This window comes from Podarcis pityusensis (genome assembly GCF_964106645.2).
Source record: "Podarcis pityusensis genome assembly, chromosome: 2".
Taxonomy (NCBI): domain Eukaryota; kingdom Metazoa; phylum Chordata; class Lepidosauria; order Squamata; family Lacertidae; genus Podarcis; species Podarcis pityusensis.
Genome location: NC_138029.1, coordinates 75,143,192 through 75,161,570, shown reverse-complemented (window position 1 = coordinate 75,161,570; position 18,379 = coordinate 75,143,192). Strand labels below are relative to the sequence as shown.

The 18,379-nt window shown below is 42.4% G+C and overlaps 1 protein-coding gene across 2 annotated transcripts in view; it reads right to left on the bottom strand.

Moving 5' to 3' along the window:
- SEMA3G (semaphorin 3G) overlaps window positions 1–18,379 on the bottom strand; it is a 77,938-nt gene that overhangs the window by 40,743 nt on the left and 18,816 nt on the right. Inside the window, exon 2 of one of the 2 annotated variants that reach the window (XM_080995375.1) lies at window positions 3,342–3,502. In XM_080995375.1, the coding sequence (XP_080851501.1) occupies window positions 3,342–3,502 (161 nt within the window). Of the gene's footprint in view, window positions 1–3,341; window positions 3,503–18,379 lie in introns of those variants that run through there. The other variant, XM_080995376.1, reaches the window with a different exon arrangement.

The window sequence follows — 18,379 nt, the reverse complement described above, 5'->3', positions numbered from 1 at the left end:
GTGAAAACCAAATGTTCATAAAAGGGCCTTCACAGATAGGCTCAATGGGAAGTTCTGCCATATTACACCATCTTCTTTCAAGTGGCATTTCAGCCGAACCTATCAGTCTTGGTACATAATGTAGTGAAAAAGATTGTGCTAAGGAGGGGGAGGGGAGAGAGCTGGAGGGTGGCAGGGAGCAGTGGTGTGGCTTAATCAACATCATGATCTTATGCTGATTAGCAGGAGGTACAGCCACTAGTCACCTAAAAATCAATCAGGGCATGTGAAAAGTCTCTAGAGCATTAGCTCAATGGGAGTTGAAGTAATAAAGTAGCTGGTATTTTTTTTTAATTAAATGGTAGAATAAACATGTATCATGTTTTCCAATGTCAAACGCCAACACTTCCTAAAGAACTAAGTGTGTGTGTGTGTCAATCAGTTCCTCCCTGACCTTGGGAAGAGGAGGAAATGAGAATCAATTATATACACCTCCCAGTAGCAACTTCCTTGACGCTACCTTACTGGAAAAAGTTGAGAAGGAGGAAAATCATTAGCAACAGGGCAACATAGCCTGTAGCTGCTCTAGAACGCCAAATGCCAGTCTTTGTTTTCCAAAATTAAAGATGGGAGGGAGCAGACATGCTATCTGCACATACAATCAGCAACACTCAGCTACAAAATCCTGGGGTCTGCCATTTCAGTGCTTCAGCTCAACCCACCTAAGATAAGATGGCAGTACAAAAAGGGAAATAACTGTTTGGAGCTCGCATGAGTTAATCTCAGAACAAGTACTGGATGTAACATGTGGTTAGTGGAAAGATACTTTAATGACAACAAAAAAAAAAAGAGTGGGGACGACGACTATGTTTTGTATATTTTGGCACTGGTGATAGTAGTGCCAATGATGTTTGGGGCCTGGCTTTTGAATATAAGAGCATTAAAAGGTTCCTTTGGGGTCATCCCAAAGGCCCACCTAGTTCTGCTTCGTGTTCTCACAGCAACCAACCCAAATGCCCCTAGGAACCCCACAAGCCGGACAGGAGTACAACAGCACTCTTCCAACTTGTGTTCCTCAGCAGCATGTTGCCATTGACAATGGAGACAGTACAGAGCCATCATGGCTAGTAGCCACTGAAAACTGTTATTTGAGGGAGATAATAATGACAAAACCCACCCACCCTCGCAAAGTACTGATTTTTTAAAAATAAGTGGCTGCACGCCTTTCAGTTGTACAAAAATAGAAAACTTTATCTGACCTCGTAAGTTTCTTCTTGATTGTTTAATGTTTGGAATGTTGCGCTCTCTCTCTCGTTATAGTCTTAGGACCCAGCTAGACTGGTAAAGAAAAAGTGATTTATATGGATTGTATGTGCGATAGAACATTGTGCCACCAGTTGGTGAAGTTGAGTCCCGTTTTTCTCTACCTGCTCTCCCTGCTTAAATTTACAACGCAACGCTTCCAGCCCTAGTTTTGAACCTGTAAAATGATAGTATTAAAGTGACTTGCTTCACAGAATTATTGGAAGGGGGAATAGAGTGATTCCCATATAGCAATTCGCACACACGAAAAGGTACGAGAGACATCCATCCTGTCAAGGATCTCATTTCCTGTCACAGTTTTGCTGGGTTTTGACTCAGCAGTTAATTTAATCATTTACTATATATGACAGTCGGATCCTTCTGCAGACTTATATTAATTGCTCATAACCTGATCATATGTCTAGACTTCTCACACTTCCAATTACATATAATTGCAATATGATCTCTTTTGGACTGGAACATTCCTTACACAGGCTCCCATCCACCCCCAACCTTTGGCTGGTGTCACATTTCTGGCTTCTATTTAATGAAGTTCTCTGCCCTGGGCAATAAGTCTGCTTAAGGCCCGGGCTTTACTGAATGCCTTCTGTTCATCTCAAGTTTCAGCTTCTATGGAAAAACAGCTCCTCTGAGGGATCCTTTAAGTATCCTTACGGAGGCCACTGGAAAGTGATTACCCACGAAGGCGCTCCACTTGATGGGAAGAACATTTTAAAGCCATTTAACTGCACCTCTGCATATGCATGCAGAATCTACTCCACCAGCGCAACTGCTGGGGATATACAATGTGAGACTTCTATGGTGTTTAAACTGACTCCAAGGTGGAAATGTAAAACTAAAGATTCTAAACAGAGGCTTAGGCAAGTGGGCGGAGTTCTGGGACCACAAGAAAACACAGCCAAATCAGTTAGTCAGTACTTGATTGCTGTCAGTTATCCCATTTCTGGATTGTATACAGCGCAGCCAAATCAGAGGTAAAATCATAGAATTGTAGAGTTGGAAGGGAGGGACCATGAGGGTCCAACCCCCTGCAATGCAGGGGTCTTTCACCCAACATGGGGTTTGAACCCATGACCTAAGATTAAGAGTCTCATATGCTCTACCAACTGAACTATCGCAGGTAGTGCCAGCAAAAGCCAACCAATATCAATGGGCAGAGTCAACTAACCAGTCACACCAGCAGAAGCCTACGCAAGGACTTCTGGGGGCCTCCTGCTCCCCCCTCCAATTGGCAGGAGAACCCACGGAGCAGCACACTGGAAGAGAAGAGGGCAGATTGTTCCATTAGCCAAGCAGCTATGCTGAATTCCTCCCAAAGTCTGGGCTTTGCTCACTTGTCTTGACTAAAGCGTGTGAATGATGATGAATTAAATTTGTATACCACATTTCATAAACTATCCCAACCTTATTCAAAGAGCATGATCCCTATTTGAATCAATTCACTTACTTACTTCCAAAGGCTTGCTTCCCATCATTCAGGTCCTTGGAGTACTAGTATCCCCTACTAAGAAGACCCTCCTATCTCGTGTATAACAAACATGCACCTAACGTACATAAAGTAGTACAGTGCATGAGCTGGTGGCCTTCCACTACACCTTGAACTTGCTCAGGAAGCTTCAGATAAAGTATGGCATCTCTCATCCCATGGGGATAAGAATGTTCAGTACAGTAGTACCTTGGTTTACGAACTTAATCCGTTCCAGAGGTCTGTTCTTAAACCAAAGCGTTCTTAAACTAAGGTGTGCTTTCCCATAGCAGCGGGAACTCAATTTACAAATGGAACACATTCAACAGGAAGTGGAACATGTTCTGTTTCCAAGGCAAAGTTCACAAACCGAAACACCTACTTCTGGGTTTGCAGCGTTCTTAATCCAAGTTGTTCATAAACTAAGCTGTTCTTAAACCAAGGTACCACTGTATTGTAAAGATATACGTACATAAACCACTTTGAGCGCTTTGGAAAAGTGCCCTATAAACTCTGATTCAACATGCATGATTGTAGTAAACATTAAATTTGCATTATATATCGAGAACACTACCTCCTTAGCATCCATGTTGGTTTGATCCAGCCGAAGAGAATAAAGTGTGTCCTTTCCTCCAATGAACAGGCGGTCACGGTATTCATCGAGGTACAAGGAGCGGAAATCTAAAATTCCTCGGTGCCCAAGGAACAGGACTGAGCGGTTAGTGGCCAAAAGATCTAAAAGGCAGGGAATAAATGATAAAGGAAAACTGAAGGTGAGGCAAAGGAAACTGAAAGAAGAGGGTCCATGTTAACTGAACATGTACTCTGTGTGCCTACTTCACTTGAGCAAGCCATTACTTAAGCATGAGGTGCAAATTCAGCAAAAGATAGTTAAGGATTAAGGTTGTAAACACATGACGTTTTAAAGTGCACTCAATGCCCTCTTGGTGCTTGTGTTTTTGTGTAACATACAAATCCCGTTGCTTTCATTGTCGCTTAATCATGGCTGATTTTCGCTTTATTTTATCCACTGTGTTCTGCATTTCTGCAAATGTAGGATTTGGATAATACTGCAATTAGAAACACAGTATTTTTGTTTATTTTGATTCCTTATAGAAAACTTTTTTAAAAAACTGATTTGCATTGTATATTTTATATTCTTCGCAAACCACTAGGTATTTTTTCTACACTGACATGGTATATAAGTTTTGTTAAATAAAATGAAATCATCTCAAAATTAGTTTTTAAAAAACTTCCTGAGGTTGAAAAATGCCTAAAGCTCACGACACTTTTTTAAAAAAAACAAATTGATAAAAACATCGCAAAACGATCCCTTCCTTTTGCAGCAATGCCCTATCATTTTGTTATATTAGCATTTTTTGATTTTAAACATATACAAAAAATATATAACTACATCAAAATGCTCTAAAAGGAAAATCAAACAAGCAAGCAGATTGAACACATTGATGTGATGCATCACCTAAAAAGTGTTAACCCAGCCAGCTATTACTAAGTAGCACAATAGGCTTCCATCCTTACAGGTTCATTACAAGCGCCCAGCTCAGTATCACAGAGGGGAGGGAATTAACAGGCTATTCATTTCGTCTCAAAGTCTACCACCCTCACCAGGGCCAGCTCAAGACATTTTGGCACCTGAGGCAAACCACAAAATGGCACCTGCCCGCCCCTTCCCACCCCAACAGGGAAGAAAGGGTGAGTGAATATCTATATCAGGAACAAGGAGGGAGGGGTGATAAAAATATACTTTGAAAATAGGGTGGAAGATCAGCAGTGCCTCCTATTAAATGGGACTTACACCTGAGTAAACATGCTTAAGATTGCAGCAAATGACCAGCACATTAGTTGCACCAAGATGCAAATGCCATAACTAGATGTCCATTTCAGTTCCATGAACTCCCCAAACCATGAGCCAATGAAGAGGGGTTTTGAGCAAAGATATATCTAAATCCCTCTCTCATTACCAGCATAGTTTCTGCTGTTGACCTACACTGGGTTCTTCTAGAGTTGAATTGCTTTGTTTTCCTTATTTAAAAAGAGAGGTCCATGAAATTGGATGCAGGAGAAAGAGATTTGAACCTCAGCTCAAATTGCTGTCTTACCCTGAATCACAGCAATGTAATTTGGCTTGGGGCAGGGGAGCTCTTAAGACAAAGGCAACCTTTTGGCACACTGACCAAGCTTTCTGTGGCACCGAGGCACTAGTGGTCTGCGTATGAATCCTCTGGACTATTGGAAATTAATCTCATCAGTCTGTGAGGGCCATTTCTTTTTTTATACCCGGACGTGGAGTCCCAGGTCACCAAGCAATTTCTGCAGCTAGGAACACCGGATGCTCCATCCAGAACGCTGAAGGAGGCTGTCATTAGCTGGGAGTGAAGACAGGAGGTCTCTTTACTGCTGATAAAAGGCTAAAAGATAAATGCCTTATAAAACAGTCCATCAGTGTGACAGGGATAACTCCCTGACAGTTGCAGAATGGAGTTTTTATCAGCGGCTGCTGAAAGCTGGGGTGGATTTGAGGTCTCAGTGCAAGAAACACTGTGGGGGAAAGGTAGGAAAGCCATGCAATGGGGGAATAGAAGGGGAAGAGATGGGGTGCTGGGGATTGTAGTAAAAAAACTGTGCCGATCAACTAGCAGGGGTTCTGAAAAGGATTTTTAACATCTCTCTGCAAACGGCTTGTGTTCCATCATGCTTGAAAGCAGCTACCATTGTCCCAGTCTCCAAGAAAACAGCAACTAACTGCCTAAATGACTGCAGAACTATTGCATTGACATCTGTAGTGATGAAATGCTTTGAGAGATTGGTTCTTCAACATCTTAGGTCAAGCTTCCCACCGGACTTTGATAAACATCAGTTTATCAAAGTGGTAGACCTTCCTTCTACCATTTGTGACTGGATTAAAGACTTTTTGAGGGATCGGACACAGTGAGAATTGGGACTGTTAGATCTACCTCCCTGAAGCTTAGCACTGGCACCCCACAGGGATGTGTGCTAAGTCCCTACCTGTACTCATTGTATCTGATCCATCCACAGTAATTATTACGTTTGCAGATGATACTACCATAATGGGCCTAATTGCAGGCGGAGATGAAACAGCATACAGGGGAGAGGTTCAAAAAGTATCTACATGGTGCTCAGAGAATAACTTGCACCTAACTATTAGTAAGACAAAGAAGATGGTGTTGGACTTCTGGAGGAAGAGAGGGGAACTTGCCCCATTGTATATGGGGGGGCTGTGTGGAGACAGTCTCCTCCTTTAAATTCCTGGGAGTTCACCTTAGTGAGGACCTCACTTGGAAAATCAACACAACTCAGGTGGTCAGAAAGGCCCAACAGAGACCCCATTTCCTCAGGGTCTTGCGAAAGAATAATGTTAAACAACAATTGATGAACTCCTTTTACCGGTCCACAATACAAAGTGTCCTTTCATATTGTATTACAGAGTGGTATGCTGGCTTGACAGCCACGGACAGAAAGTTTCTACAGAGAGTGGTAAATACAGCACATGATATCATTGGCTGTCCCTTGAGTCCGATGGATGACATCACAAGGGATTGTTGCCTTAGGAGAGCGAGAAAGATTATTAGGGATGACTCACACCCCATCACCACTTTAATCTTCTACCCTCGGGGAGGAGATATAGAAGTATGGTCAGCCGTACCAACAGACTAAAGAATAGTTTCTATCCATGGGCTGTTATGCTGTTGAACAGAAAATAACACAGCAAAATTGACTTGTGAGGTGGTGTGTTGTTCAATAAGCACACAGAGTGCAACGAGACTGAGTGTTTGGGGTGGGAGGCTTGTTTAATTTCATTGTGCACAGGTTGTACAATGACAATAACTGTATTATTATTATTATTATTATTATTATTACTACTACTACTACTACTACTTGGGGTCTTGTGGAAAGAGGAAATGTAGAGACCAATTGCCCAGTTTAAATAACATGCTGAAACAATTGCTTATAGAACACTGTTTCTGCAGCTCCTATATGCTAGGATTTTTGCTATCTCAATGCCATAATGTATGTATTGAGTTTCTGGGAAACACATATTTTGATACTGGCAGTTTAGGGAACTTGCAGAACTTAAGATCACAGACATACAGGTTGTGTACACATGACATTTTATTCTGGAATCAATGGAGCCCGAGTGCTTGCTTTTTCTACAAAATCCGCACACATTCTGGAACAACTGCACATTTTTTGGCCCTGAAAAACACTTCTCAAGAAACTGGTTTCATTCCAAAAATTAAAGCTCATTGTAGATAGATGCAGAATCAATTTGAAAACAGATGAAAAGAGACAAAGGCAGTCCCAGCGATGAAAGGGTGCATCCACACCCATCCAGTGAAGTTGTGGGTGGGCGTACAAAGACTTGCAATCACCACTTCCTTCTTCATTCACCTGGGATATGTGCAGGGAGGGTCAAAACTAGACCAAGTCATTTTGTTGCCTATTGCAGAGCAGCAAATGAATCCCACCCACTCATCCAGGTCAAGACATATCACAAGCACCTTTCATGACTAGCAACAAATAAACCACAGTGAAAGTTAACTAACAAACTGCTTTCCTTTCATTACACCCAACAACAATTGTCAGAAGCGACAACTTCAGTCTGCCTAAACATAGCACCAACAACGCAGGCAAGATCTGGCCAAGCAAAGTTCATCTGTTGAGCTTACAAAAATGGATTCTCTTGATGGAAAAATAGTAGTTAAAATAGCAAAGGTAAAGTCCTTGCAAATGTAGTACAAAGTGAAATAATGCAGTTGCCAAATTAGGCTGCCAATTTACACCCAGGAGTAAATCCCATTGAACAAAGCGTGACTTACTTCTGAGTATATGCATGCATAGGATCACACTGTTTACTACTATGGTTTCATATGTAGGTGCTGTTTAATGCAGGGCCAGGACATGAAATTTCATGAAAAAAATCTGCTGTCTCAGGCTGTGACCTCAGAGCTGCCTCCACAAGCAACAAGCTACATTTGTCACCAACAAGCAACAACTTCAGCTGAAAGTATAAACAGGCAAACAGAAATCAAGATGGAGCTTGAGGTTGAAGTGTCTCAGAACATAAAAACGACAATGATACGGAATAAAATTCCACAGCCAACAGCAATCCCAGCAAATTTGTCTCAGACAGAGTGATTAGGCACTCTCTGGGCATCCGTGTGATTGATAATTTAAGTAAAGCTGCATCTCATCTCAACTTCATGTAGAAACCTATTTGGACATTTGGATGGCATATATTGATTTACATGTTTAAATTAAGATAATGTATTGGCAGTTATTGTATTTTTAATGTAAGCAGATTATGTTTTTTGTTTCTTTTTTCCTCACTGATTTTTTTCTTTCCTTGTTAAATATACTATTTTAAAAAAACAATTAAATGAAAATTTGTGTGTACTAGAACCAAACTGGAGAGGTAATAAAACTTGAATGAGAATTCAACCCAAATTATTAATTGTTCCCTGGGTTCATTGCTAGTGGTTTAAGCGCTGCGTTTTCTAAATCTGACCTATAACAAAACAATAGTGACCTCATTGCATTAGCACTCCCTCATGTTCTTGCCTGTTGTAATAGTGGAAGAAATTATTTGGGGTGGGTTTTTTTAAAGTTAGGAATAGACACACCCTCAAGCAGAAAGAGGCCAGTGTGTGTGGGAGGAAGGTTCGGAAAGCCACATGGTCTTCCACAGACAGGAGGGGCCCCCAGCAGGTCAGATGGTCTGTGTCATTCCTGTAACTGATTTGTTCCGCTGTACAACATGATAAAATATGAACCTTGGGAAGGTAAATCCCCAGAGAGATTGGCTGCCTGGCACACGTGCAGGAGTCTATCTTTCACCCGTAAAGATAGCAAAACTCCCAAATCCAAGGGTGGCGTCAGGTGGTTGTGATTTTGAATCATTCCCCAGATGTTAACATACATGTCAATTCAGAAAGGATCCTTGGTGATTCTGCATTCCAATTTGCTCCCGAGACTTCCACCCACTGTTCCTTCATAGTTCTAGCTAGGCTGAAGCTATAAGAAGTAGCAGCAGCCTATATTTCTAACTTCACATGAAGCAAAACCAGATACATGAATACCTCTGACAGGTCAAATTAGCACTGACGGGCAGGATCTGTGCATGAAATAGTGTTAGAATGTTACCTATGATATTAGGCATTTCTTGTTCACGCTGCCAAATTTTCTGTGTCCACTGGATTTCCCAGACACAACAAAATACTTTTCATTAGTCTGCATTTGCTAGGGCACACCTGTTTTGCGTACACAGCTGCTTTCTCTAATTTAGTAAGTAGCTGTTCTTTGCTATCTCTATCCATCTTCTAAGACTAATATTTCTCAGCAAATTTTTAAAAAAATGCCCTTTTACTGCAAGGCTTCTGAACAAAGCAGAAATATAAATCAGAGCAGCAGAGAAAGGGAGGGAATGGGAATAGCGTGTGGGAGATGCTGCTGAACAATTATATGCTGGATGGCCAGGAATTTAAAAAAAACAACAACAACCCACCAATAAATCCTGACCTGACTATATTCCCCACATTCCAGAATCATTTGTGGATGAGTTAATTTCTCCCTCATCATCTTGGCTCAGCTCTTAGTAATTCTGCACACCTCCTTGTCCAGTCTGCAAGAAATTTCAGCAAAGGCAAAGCAGCAACTAATCAAATCTAAAGCCAACCTCCAGAGGATGTTTGCCCAGAGTATGAAGAGTTAATGACCAAGGTGGCTCATCATTCACAAGCAACATTTCAGGAGTGATTTGCACCCCACTGGTGAAAAATGTAAGGCCAAAAGGGAACCTCTGGGCATTTGGGGGAGGAACAAGGGAGATAAAATGCATAAATGACCCAAGGTGACTTGCAGTGTGGTTTGAAATGGTTCATTATCAAGAAGCCTTTCAACAACCATTCAATGGGCACTTGTAATGTGACATGATGCCATGAGAAGGAAAAATGTCACATATATCGGAAAGCAGGGACATTGATCATTTACTCCAGAGAAAGGAAGAGGCTATTTATTGACACAAATGGATTTAAAAGAGATTAGATGATGATTAGCAAATATTTCTACGATGCTTGTAGTAGATAGGGAGCATTACAGTCCTTAGCACATCCAACACTTGAAAACCTCTTCAATATAATCCTCTTTCACTAGTCCATGACCAGCATATGATTTAAACTCAAGTTTAAATAGCCCAATATCTGGGTCCAGGCTGAACATTCTGTCTACTAGTAAACCACACTGGCCCTAACGATTATAATGTTTGGCACCATGCAAAGCATGCAAAGAGTACCTACCATTCTTACTACAGCCCACTAATCATTTCCACACACCTCTCATGCGTTTGATCAAAGTGTCTGTCAACAAATGCACCTGTGCATGCATCCTCGTGGGTTTAATATCTGAGAGCCTCCACTATTACATCAGATGTCTAAATTTGAGGCTTAGCCATTAAAGTTTATGGGCCAGCAACTTCTGCTGGGGCTGAATTCTATAGCCGCTTCAACTGAAGGCCATGCGCTAGCTAAAAACCCTGCTTTACACAGAGAGGGAGTTCCTATAAAGCATGCCAGATACTAGACCCTTCTCCGCTTAGCTGCAGCTGTAAACAATAAAACAAACACTTTGGGTGTTTCGCCCTGGCTGTAATCCCCATCGTAATGTGAAGGCATGCAGATAGTGGGCTCAGAACGGAAGCCATTTGCGGAGCTGAAACTGTGAACGCCATCTGTAGTGGCGACCACTTGCTTTCCCACAGTCAGATGGGACTTTCAACTGAGCGGAAGAAGAAATGGAGATGTCATTCCATAGATTGGCTGGAACACAGCCCTCCTGTACTGGTCTCCATAGATGCCAAGGCAGAGCCTACAACTGCAACAGCTGCTCCTGCTTCTTGGTTTGGCTGCCTTCCTGCATAGGTTGTGTTTTTACTGAACATGATTGTTCAAACTAGGGCAGCAAGCAAGACTGGGCCATTCTGCTCCTCCCCAACCTCCAATCCACTGGAATTTCCCCCCTCACTAACGTGCCTGTATGTGGGCCCCTCTCCCTAAACTCCCAGTTGTGTAGTCTCCTCACAGTAAACAGCCCCTCTTCGCCACACATCTGGAATGGGTTTGATAGTCTCCACATTATAATTTCCAATAAAAGGGAAGTTATTTCATGCTTCACTGCCAAGACTTGTAAGACACACTGCTCCCATCCTCTCCATGTCTGTCAAACCAAGATTAGGATATAACAGGAGAGCAGGCTATTAAAGCAGCAAAGGAAAAAGCGGATGGGTCACAACTCAGTGGGGGTCTCTGCAAACCCAACTATTAAAACCCAAATAATCATTCCCCCCTGCCAAAAAACCACAACATGCTATTGTGGATTAGATAGTGGTAGGTGTGTTGCATGCTGCAAATCTCCTTCACACATTATATTAATATTTGCTGGCATCTTGGGAGACAGTGAAGGAATGCACCTTAAGGGCGTGAAGTCAAACCGTTGGAGAGTTACAGTGCCTGCTGTGGCTGTAGAAGTCAATACAGGAGAGAAATGCTTTGTTGCAGCTTGGGCAGATGAAGGTGTCTGGTTGTGCTGCTGCAGATGCGCCATGGTGTTTCTTGACTGCACTCCTTCTAGCACTTATTCCTCCACTAGTCACTGCTGTGGATACACGACCTGACTGTCACCAGGTACCGCAAGGGATTCCCACATGGCGGGGCTGATGTTGCCAGCTTTCATGTCCCATATGCAAACATCTTTGTAATGCAAAGTTGGTCTGCCAACAGGCCTGGTGCTCCCTGTAGAGCATGTCCTTGGGGATTCTGCCATCTTCCATTCTGTGGACATGACCAAGACAGCGCAGACATTGTTGAGACAGGAATTATAGAATTGTAGAGCTGGAGGGTTATCTAGTCCAACTCCCCGCAATATAGGAATCGTTTGCCCAACATGGAGCTCAAACCCATGATCCTGAGTGTGAATATGTTGGAAATATGGGCTTGGTAGAGCACATCCATATTTGAGACTGTCTTGCCAAGTGATGTCCAAAATCTTCCTGACACAGTGCTTGCAGAAGCCATTGACCATCATTCCTGATGGTTGTTAAGTTGCCTACAACCCACTTCCATAAAGCGGTGTGCTCAACATGCAAGCCTGGTAGACCTTCATCTTGTCATTATTAATACTGACAACTGCATTTATATTCCACCTTTCCTCCCCAAACCTCCAAGTGGTTCTCCCCCTCCCAGTTTTACGCTCACAACAATCTTGTGAGTTAAGTCAGCAAAAGGCCGAACCCCCAGCATTAGCAGCTTCTTTCTACTGCCCCATACATTTTCTTAGCTCTCGAAGTCCTTAATCCCCTCCCAAATCCTTCCCTTAAAATGCCTCTCCTTTGCTTTGATAGAGTTTATTTTAAAAGCCCAACATCCCCCCCACCCCACCCCACATCCCTTTTGTTTTCTTTAGCTGTGTCATTTATTTCCAGTTGACTCTTTGCTTATTTGCATTAGGCTCTGTAATTATTTCTCAAGAGAATCTGGCTGGGCTCTGACAGGGCCGAAGTCACCTGATCCTGTGAGAGACCAGAGACACAGAAAACCATTTATAACCCAGTTGGGGATCACAACAAGTATCCTGTCAACAGAATGGGATTGCAAGTGGGGAGGGGGAACACAAACAAGCGACGTGTGAAGGAGAAGCAAAAGCAGCGAAAACAACAATTCCCAGAGATGGGATGATGAGAGAGGACTCTTAAGGGGTTATAAATAAAGTAAAGTGCGTGTTGACGTCAAGGAAGAAAAGAAGTAAATGTGGCACAGATTGCTTGAAGTGAAAAGCTGCCCGCTTCCTCAGTCTTAAAATGAGTCAACAGCTCCCTCATGCAAAAATGGGGTAGCTACAGTTGTAATGTGGTGTATTTTACTTCTGTGGCACCACCTGAGCTACAGGAACTGGGCAATTTACAAATGTACAGAAGGAAACGTGGGAAAGGAAACAATAGAACCAAGTGGAACAGTCAGTCAGTCAGCAGCCATAACATCATTAGACTTCACCATATCAACTGAGGAGGAGGACTATTCCCTTGTGTGGAAGAATATAACAACATCAGTAAGCCTCATCCCAGTGGTCATGGGACTGTTGCACCCCTAAGCAGATGGGGACTCATTTCTTTTTCCTTCCTGGGAGAAAAGCAGCTGGAAGAGAGTTAATTCTGAGAGGGAGAATGGCCAATGAGGCCAGTATTAAAACACATCTGTCTCTTCCCACCATTACACTTCTCCTGATTGCAGCCCTTTAGATCTTAGGTTCCAGGTGCTTTAAAAGAAGTCAGAAATGGAAAAGTTACAGAGAACACCATGCAACACTCTCAGGATGATGCGCAAAGAGCCTCTATACAGACGAGGGAGTGCTCCTCACAAAGAAATGGCACTCCATACATGCTGAGAATCACGTGGCTTGGGGGAGGATAGATCCCTCTCATCCTCTCACCCATAGCTGTGCCCTTGGCTTTGGGGTCATGTTCGAAATCTGGCATTCCCTACCCATTTCATTACCTACAGACAGGCGCTGGACTCCTGCATTACACTTTCTGCCTGACTTCTGTCCTCCAGGGAGAGCATTTGGGCATGCTTCCCCTATTTTTACAACACTGTTGTATGGTATTTTGTTAGAAGGCCCTGGGGGTGGACATCAGCAAATTTAAATGCATGGCAATTGTTCTTATTTCCAGATGTGGTATAGCTGGAAGCTCACTGGGCAGAACAGTCTGTCCTTTGCCGTCATGGCCACTGCCTTTCTGTCTCAGGAGAACTTTATAGTACTGAAATGAATTGCATTGCCAGAATATTCATTTCAAGTGGTTTATAACATGGTCTTGTGCGTTTTTGTATATTATTTAGTTCTGCCTCGCTCCCAAAGGCTCAAAATGGCTTTGCTTGTTATTTATCATAAGAGATTGCCTCTGCACCAGCTTTCACCAACCAGGTGCCCTCCCATCATCCCTAGTCACTAGCCCCTCCTACTGTAACTTGTAAAGCTGGTCATCAGTTGCAGCCCTACACCACATGGAACCTCCCCATGTCAGAATACAGAGGGCTGGAATTGAGAAGCTCAGCACTAAACAGAAAAAACTAAAACTGAGATGACAGGGGTGGAAGGCGTTAACCATCAGAAAGAGGCCATGTGAAACATTTGTAGCAGCATGATAAAACGCAGTGTGTGTATGGCAAAGAGCAAATATACTTAAATTGGCTATATTTTTGAGAGCAAGAAGCATCAAACACCCAATCAAAATAAACAAATCACTTCAGGCAGAAAGATCACATTATACAAACACACCTAGGCTTATGTACTACTTCCCCAAATCCATAGAATAAAACAAATGCAAAATAATACAAACAGCCTACTAAGGCACCCACCAGACACTTAAGCACAGCTAGAGAATAAATGTCCTCTGCACAGAAGACACTAAAAGCCCTGTTCATTTGGGCATTACCTTTAACGTGAAATTAAGCAAATTAGCCAGTCACGCCCTACAAACAAGCAGCCTATCCCCCTCTCTGAAAATTTCAGTTCCCACTGGCAGGAACAGGAGCCAGGAAGACAAGTGTAACCCTTCTTAATATGCTAGGGACTGATTCCAGTCATTCCCAGCAAAACTTCTTAGATAGCAGCTGCCAGCAGCCTGGCAAGGCCCCTTTCTCCTGCTGTGCATATGGCATCCAGTCTCAGAGTTTGGAGGGTTATTACTGAAGAGCAGTGGACTAGCACTGTGTGTGTGTGTGTGTGTGTGTGTGTGTGTACGCGCGCGCGCGCGCACACACACACACACACACAACACATATCTTGCAGCTGTTTTCCAAGTGTGGCAGACACTTCCCTCCTTCCTCATTCCCATGGATTAACACAGAACACACACATGCACAAATGAAGGGCAAAAAATAAGAAACATAAACCAGCCTGGGACCTGGATTTCTTAGCAATCTATCCAATGCAACCAAAACCCTTATGAATACAATTATCTAATTGTTCCAAGAACTGTGATTTTTTTTTTAAAAAGTGCACAGCACAGTGATGAATTTTAAAGCTACTAATGCTTGCTCTTGTTTTAAGAGAAACCTGAACATAAGAAAATCCTGCTGGATCAGGCCAAAGGCAATCTAGCCCAGCATCCTGTTCTCACAGTGGCCAACCCAGTTGCCTATGGGGCAAAAGCACACTCCCCAGCAACTGACATTCAGAGGTATTCTGCCTCTAACAGTGAAGGTGGGAAAATGACCAATTTGGCTAGCAGCTATTGACACACACCCCTCCATAAATTTGTCTAAACCTCTTTTATGTTAGCGGCCATCAGTGTCTCCCGCGGGAGCAAGTTCTGATACCTGAGTGTCATTACCTGGGACTCAGGTAAATGTCATGATCCACTGGGGTCAACACAGCAGGCAGGCATTTCTGAGCATACATTGCTCTCATACATTGCTTTCACAGGTCTAATATTTCTGCTTTGAATCAGTTTCTACTGAACAATAGCTTACAATCCGCTATCAGCAGCTAGCAGGACACCAAGGAGAGGTTGTGCCTATTAGAAACGCAGGAGATCTGCCAAGCCCCTTCAGGCTAGCTGGAAAGTGAAGTACAGAGTACCCCTATACAGTGGTACCTCGGGTTACATACACTTCAGGTTACAGACTCCGCTAACCCAGAAATATTACCTCAGGTTAAGAATTTTGCTTCAGGATGAGAACAGAAATTGTGCTCCGGCAGCTGGAGGCCCCATTAACTAAAGTGGTGCTTCAGGTTAAGAACAGTTTCAGGTTAAGAACGGACCTCCGGAACGAATTAAGTACTTAACCCGAAGTACCACTGTACTGACCTACTCTCGCCCTCTTTGTCACAGAACATGCTTCTGATACAAAATTGATCTCAGCCTGCTAAGTGCTGAGCCTGCATAAACATGTTCTCAGTCACAACCACAATGTATCAGTGCCATTGTCCTGCATAAAAGTACATACCTAGCTAAGCAGAGATTTTTCATGCAACTCAACCTGTCTTTTTGCTAACAAGCAGGGCCTCGCTTATCAGCTTCACATACCAGAAAGGTGAAGTGGCCTTGAAAAGACTAGAAGCTCCAAACTGACCGCTTCATGTAACAAACTACCAAAAATGCAACATTTTGCATGAGACAGAAAAATAGTGAATTCAGAAACTTTGTCCAGAACTATCTGTTGCCATGATACAGCTAGTAGAGCATACTTTTTTGTAAATCAATTAGAAGTGAACATGCGGAGTCCACAAGCTGTCCACGTATTCTATTATCCAAACATGTTGCTGAAAGGGATCGTTCACGAGCTAACCATGCAAAGAGAATGCTATAAAAGCATCTCGAATTTTGTATTCGGGGTCCAGAATTTGGAGCATTCCTCTGGATCAATTATTCTTACTGCAGTCTGCAATAAATCCGAACTCTTTCCACAACGTTGCTGTCTTTATTTGGCTAAAGAGGACCAGTGTGTTTTCAGACCCTCTTTGTAGGGTAACAATTCCACAGTTTAAGAAATACTTTCCTTCATCTGTCCTGAATCTTCCAGCATTCAGCTTCATCAGATAGATGCCCACAAGTTGTAGTGTTATGTGAGAGGGAAATTATGCATGCCATGTATAATTTTATAAACTTCTATGGTGTCCCCTTTCATTCACCTTTTCTCTAAACTAGCAAACCCCAAGTGCTACAACCTTTCCCCATAGGGGAGTTGTGTTCCAGCCCCATGATCATTTTGGTTGCCCTTTGCTTGACCTTTTCCAACTCTTCAATATCTTTTTTTAGGTGAGGCAACCAGAACTGTACACAGTATTTCATATGCAGTTCCAACACAGATTTGTATAACGGCATTAGACAAGGGAGAACGATATCTCTATTGAATCCACATCATAAGTATCCATTGTCTGGGAAGGCCCTTAGATGTACAGTGGTACCTCGGGTTAAGAACTTAATTCTGTCTGGAGGTCTGTTCTTAACCTGAAACTGTTCTTAACCTGAAGCACCACTTTAGCTAATGGGGCCTCCCGCTACTGCCGCGCCGCCACTGCCCGATTTCTGTTCTCATCCTGAAGCAAAGTTCTTAACCGGAGGTACTATTTCTGGGTTACCGGAGTCTGTAACCTGAAGCGTTTGTAACCCAAGGTACCACTGTACAAGATTAGGGCTAAAATACGAGAGTTGGGCAAACACATGTGTCTTGTCTGCTCTCCACTGTTGCAGCTGGCTGTCTTTCTACTCCTATAGACTAATAGGACTCTCAGCAATAATAAGCACCAGAAGAGGCCACTTCAAAAGAAGACATATATTTTTCTATTATTAAACAGAAATAATACTTTCCTGTCTCAGAATAGCACTGGCACAGGCTCTCGTGCTTTTGTTGTTTCAGAAAACTTCCTCTCCTTGAATAGGGAGGTTTGTGTTAATCTGGCAAGACTTTCCTCCTGCTCAAGTGTTTTCATATAGAAAGAGATTAATGCAGTAGAAGAATGGATGAGGGTCAGCTGCAACAGTGAGGTTCAGGGATTATGCCCAATCCCTCTCCAGAGTGCAATAACACTCAAAAATTCATTCTCTCAGGGAAAAGAATGATGGCATCATGGAGCGCCATAACACATCTATTACATAATCTTCTGAGAAAAGGTACATTTATATAAGACTTCACTGCAGCCACCGTACACCAGAATTTTGAGTCTGGAGAGCTTCTTGAACATGATTACCTAGGTTACATTCGGAAAGGGTTTGTTGTGCAAATTCCTTACTGCCAATTCCTACAGCTTCTGGAGCAGTATGGTCAGTCTACCAAGAACATAAGAAGAGCCTGAACGGAGCAGGCTTAAAGGCTCATCTGATCCAGCATCCTGGCCAAACATTTTAGTGCACAGATTCATCTATCAGTAGCTTTAGTATCTTTTTTTTTTTTAAATATTTTTTATTGCTTTTTTCCCAAATAGAAATGCAAAGTCAGTTATACAAAGAAAAAACAGAAAAGAAAAAGAAAAAGAAAAAAATCATCCTTTCAAAGCATTTTTTCATATCCAACCGGACTTCCCCACGTCTCCCTCACCGTGCGTTCTTTACAATAAAATTTTTCAGCAAATTATGACCTTATTTCGTACATTCTTTTGTTCTTTCAAATACTTATGGTTTACGTTTAAAATACTTATTTTCAATTTACACTAATAACATATATAATATTCTTTTAAACATTTGTCCTTCCTTTATATCACTTAGTTTCCCATACCTTAATCTTATTGCTGGAGCTGAATTTCCCTAATCATGCGAATTCTTAACATTCATATAACTTGTAAAATTTTTGTAAATAATCTTTAAATTTTTTCCAATCCTCCTCTATTGCTTCTTCTCCCAAATCTCGGATCCTGGCAGTCATCTCGGCCAATTCCATGTAGTCCATCAATTGCGTCTGCCACTCTTCCAGTGTGGGTAAATCTTGGGTCTTCCAGTATTTTGCGATGAGAATCCTTGCTGCTGTAGTTGCATACATAAAAAAGGTTCTATCCTTCTTTAACACCTTCTGGCCGACAATG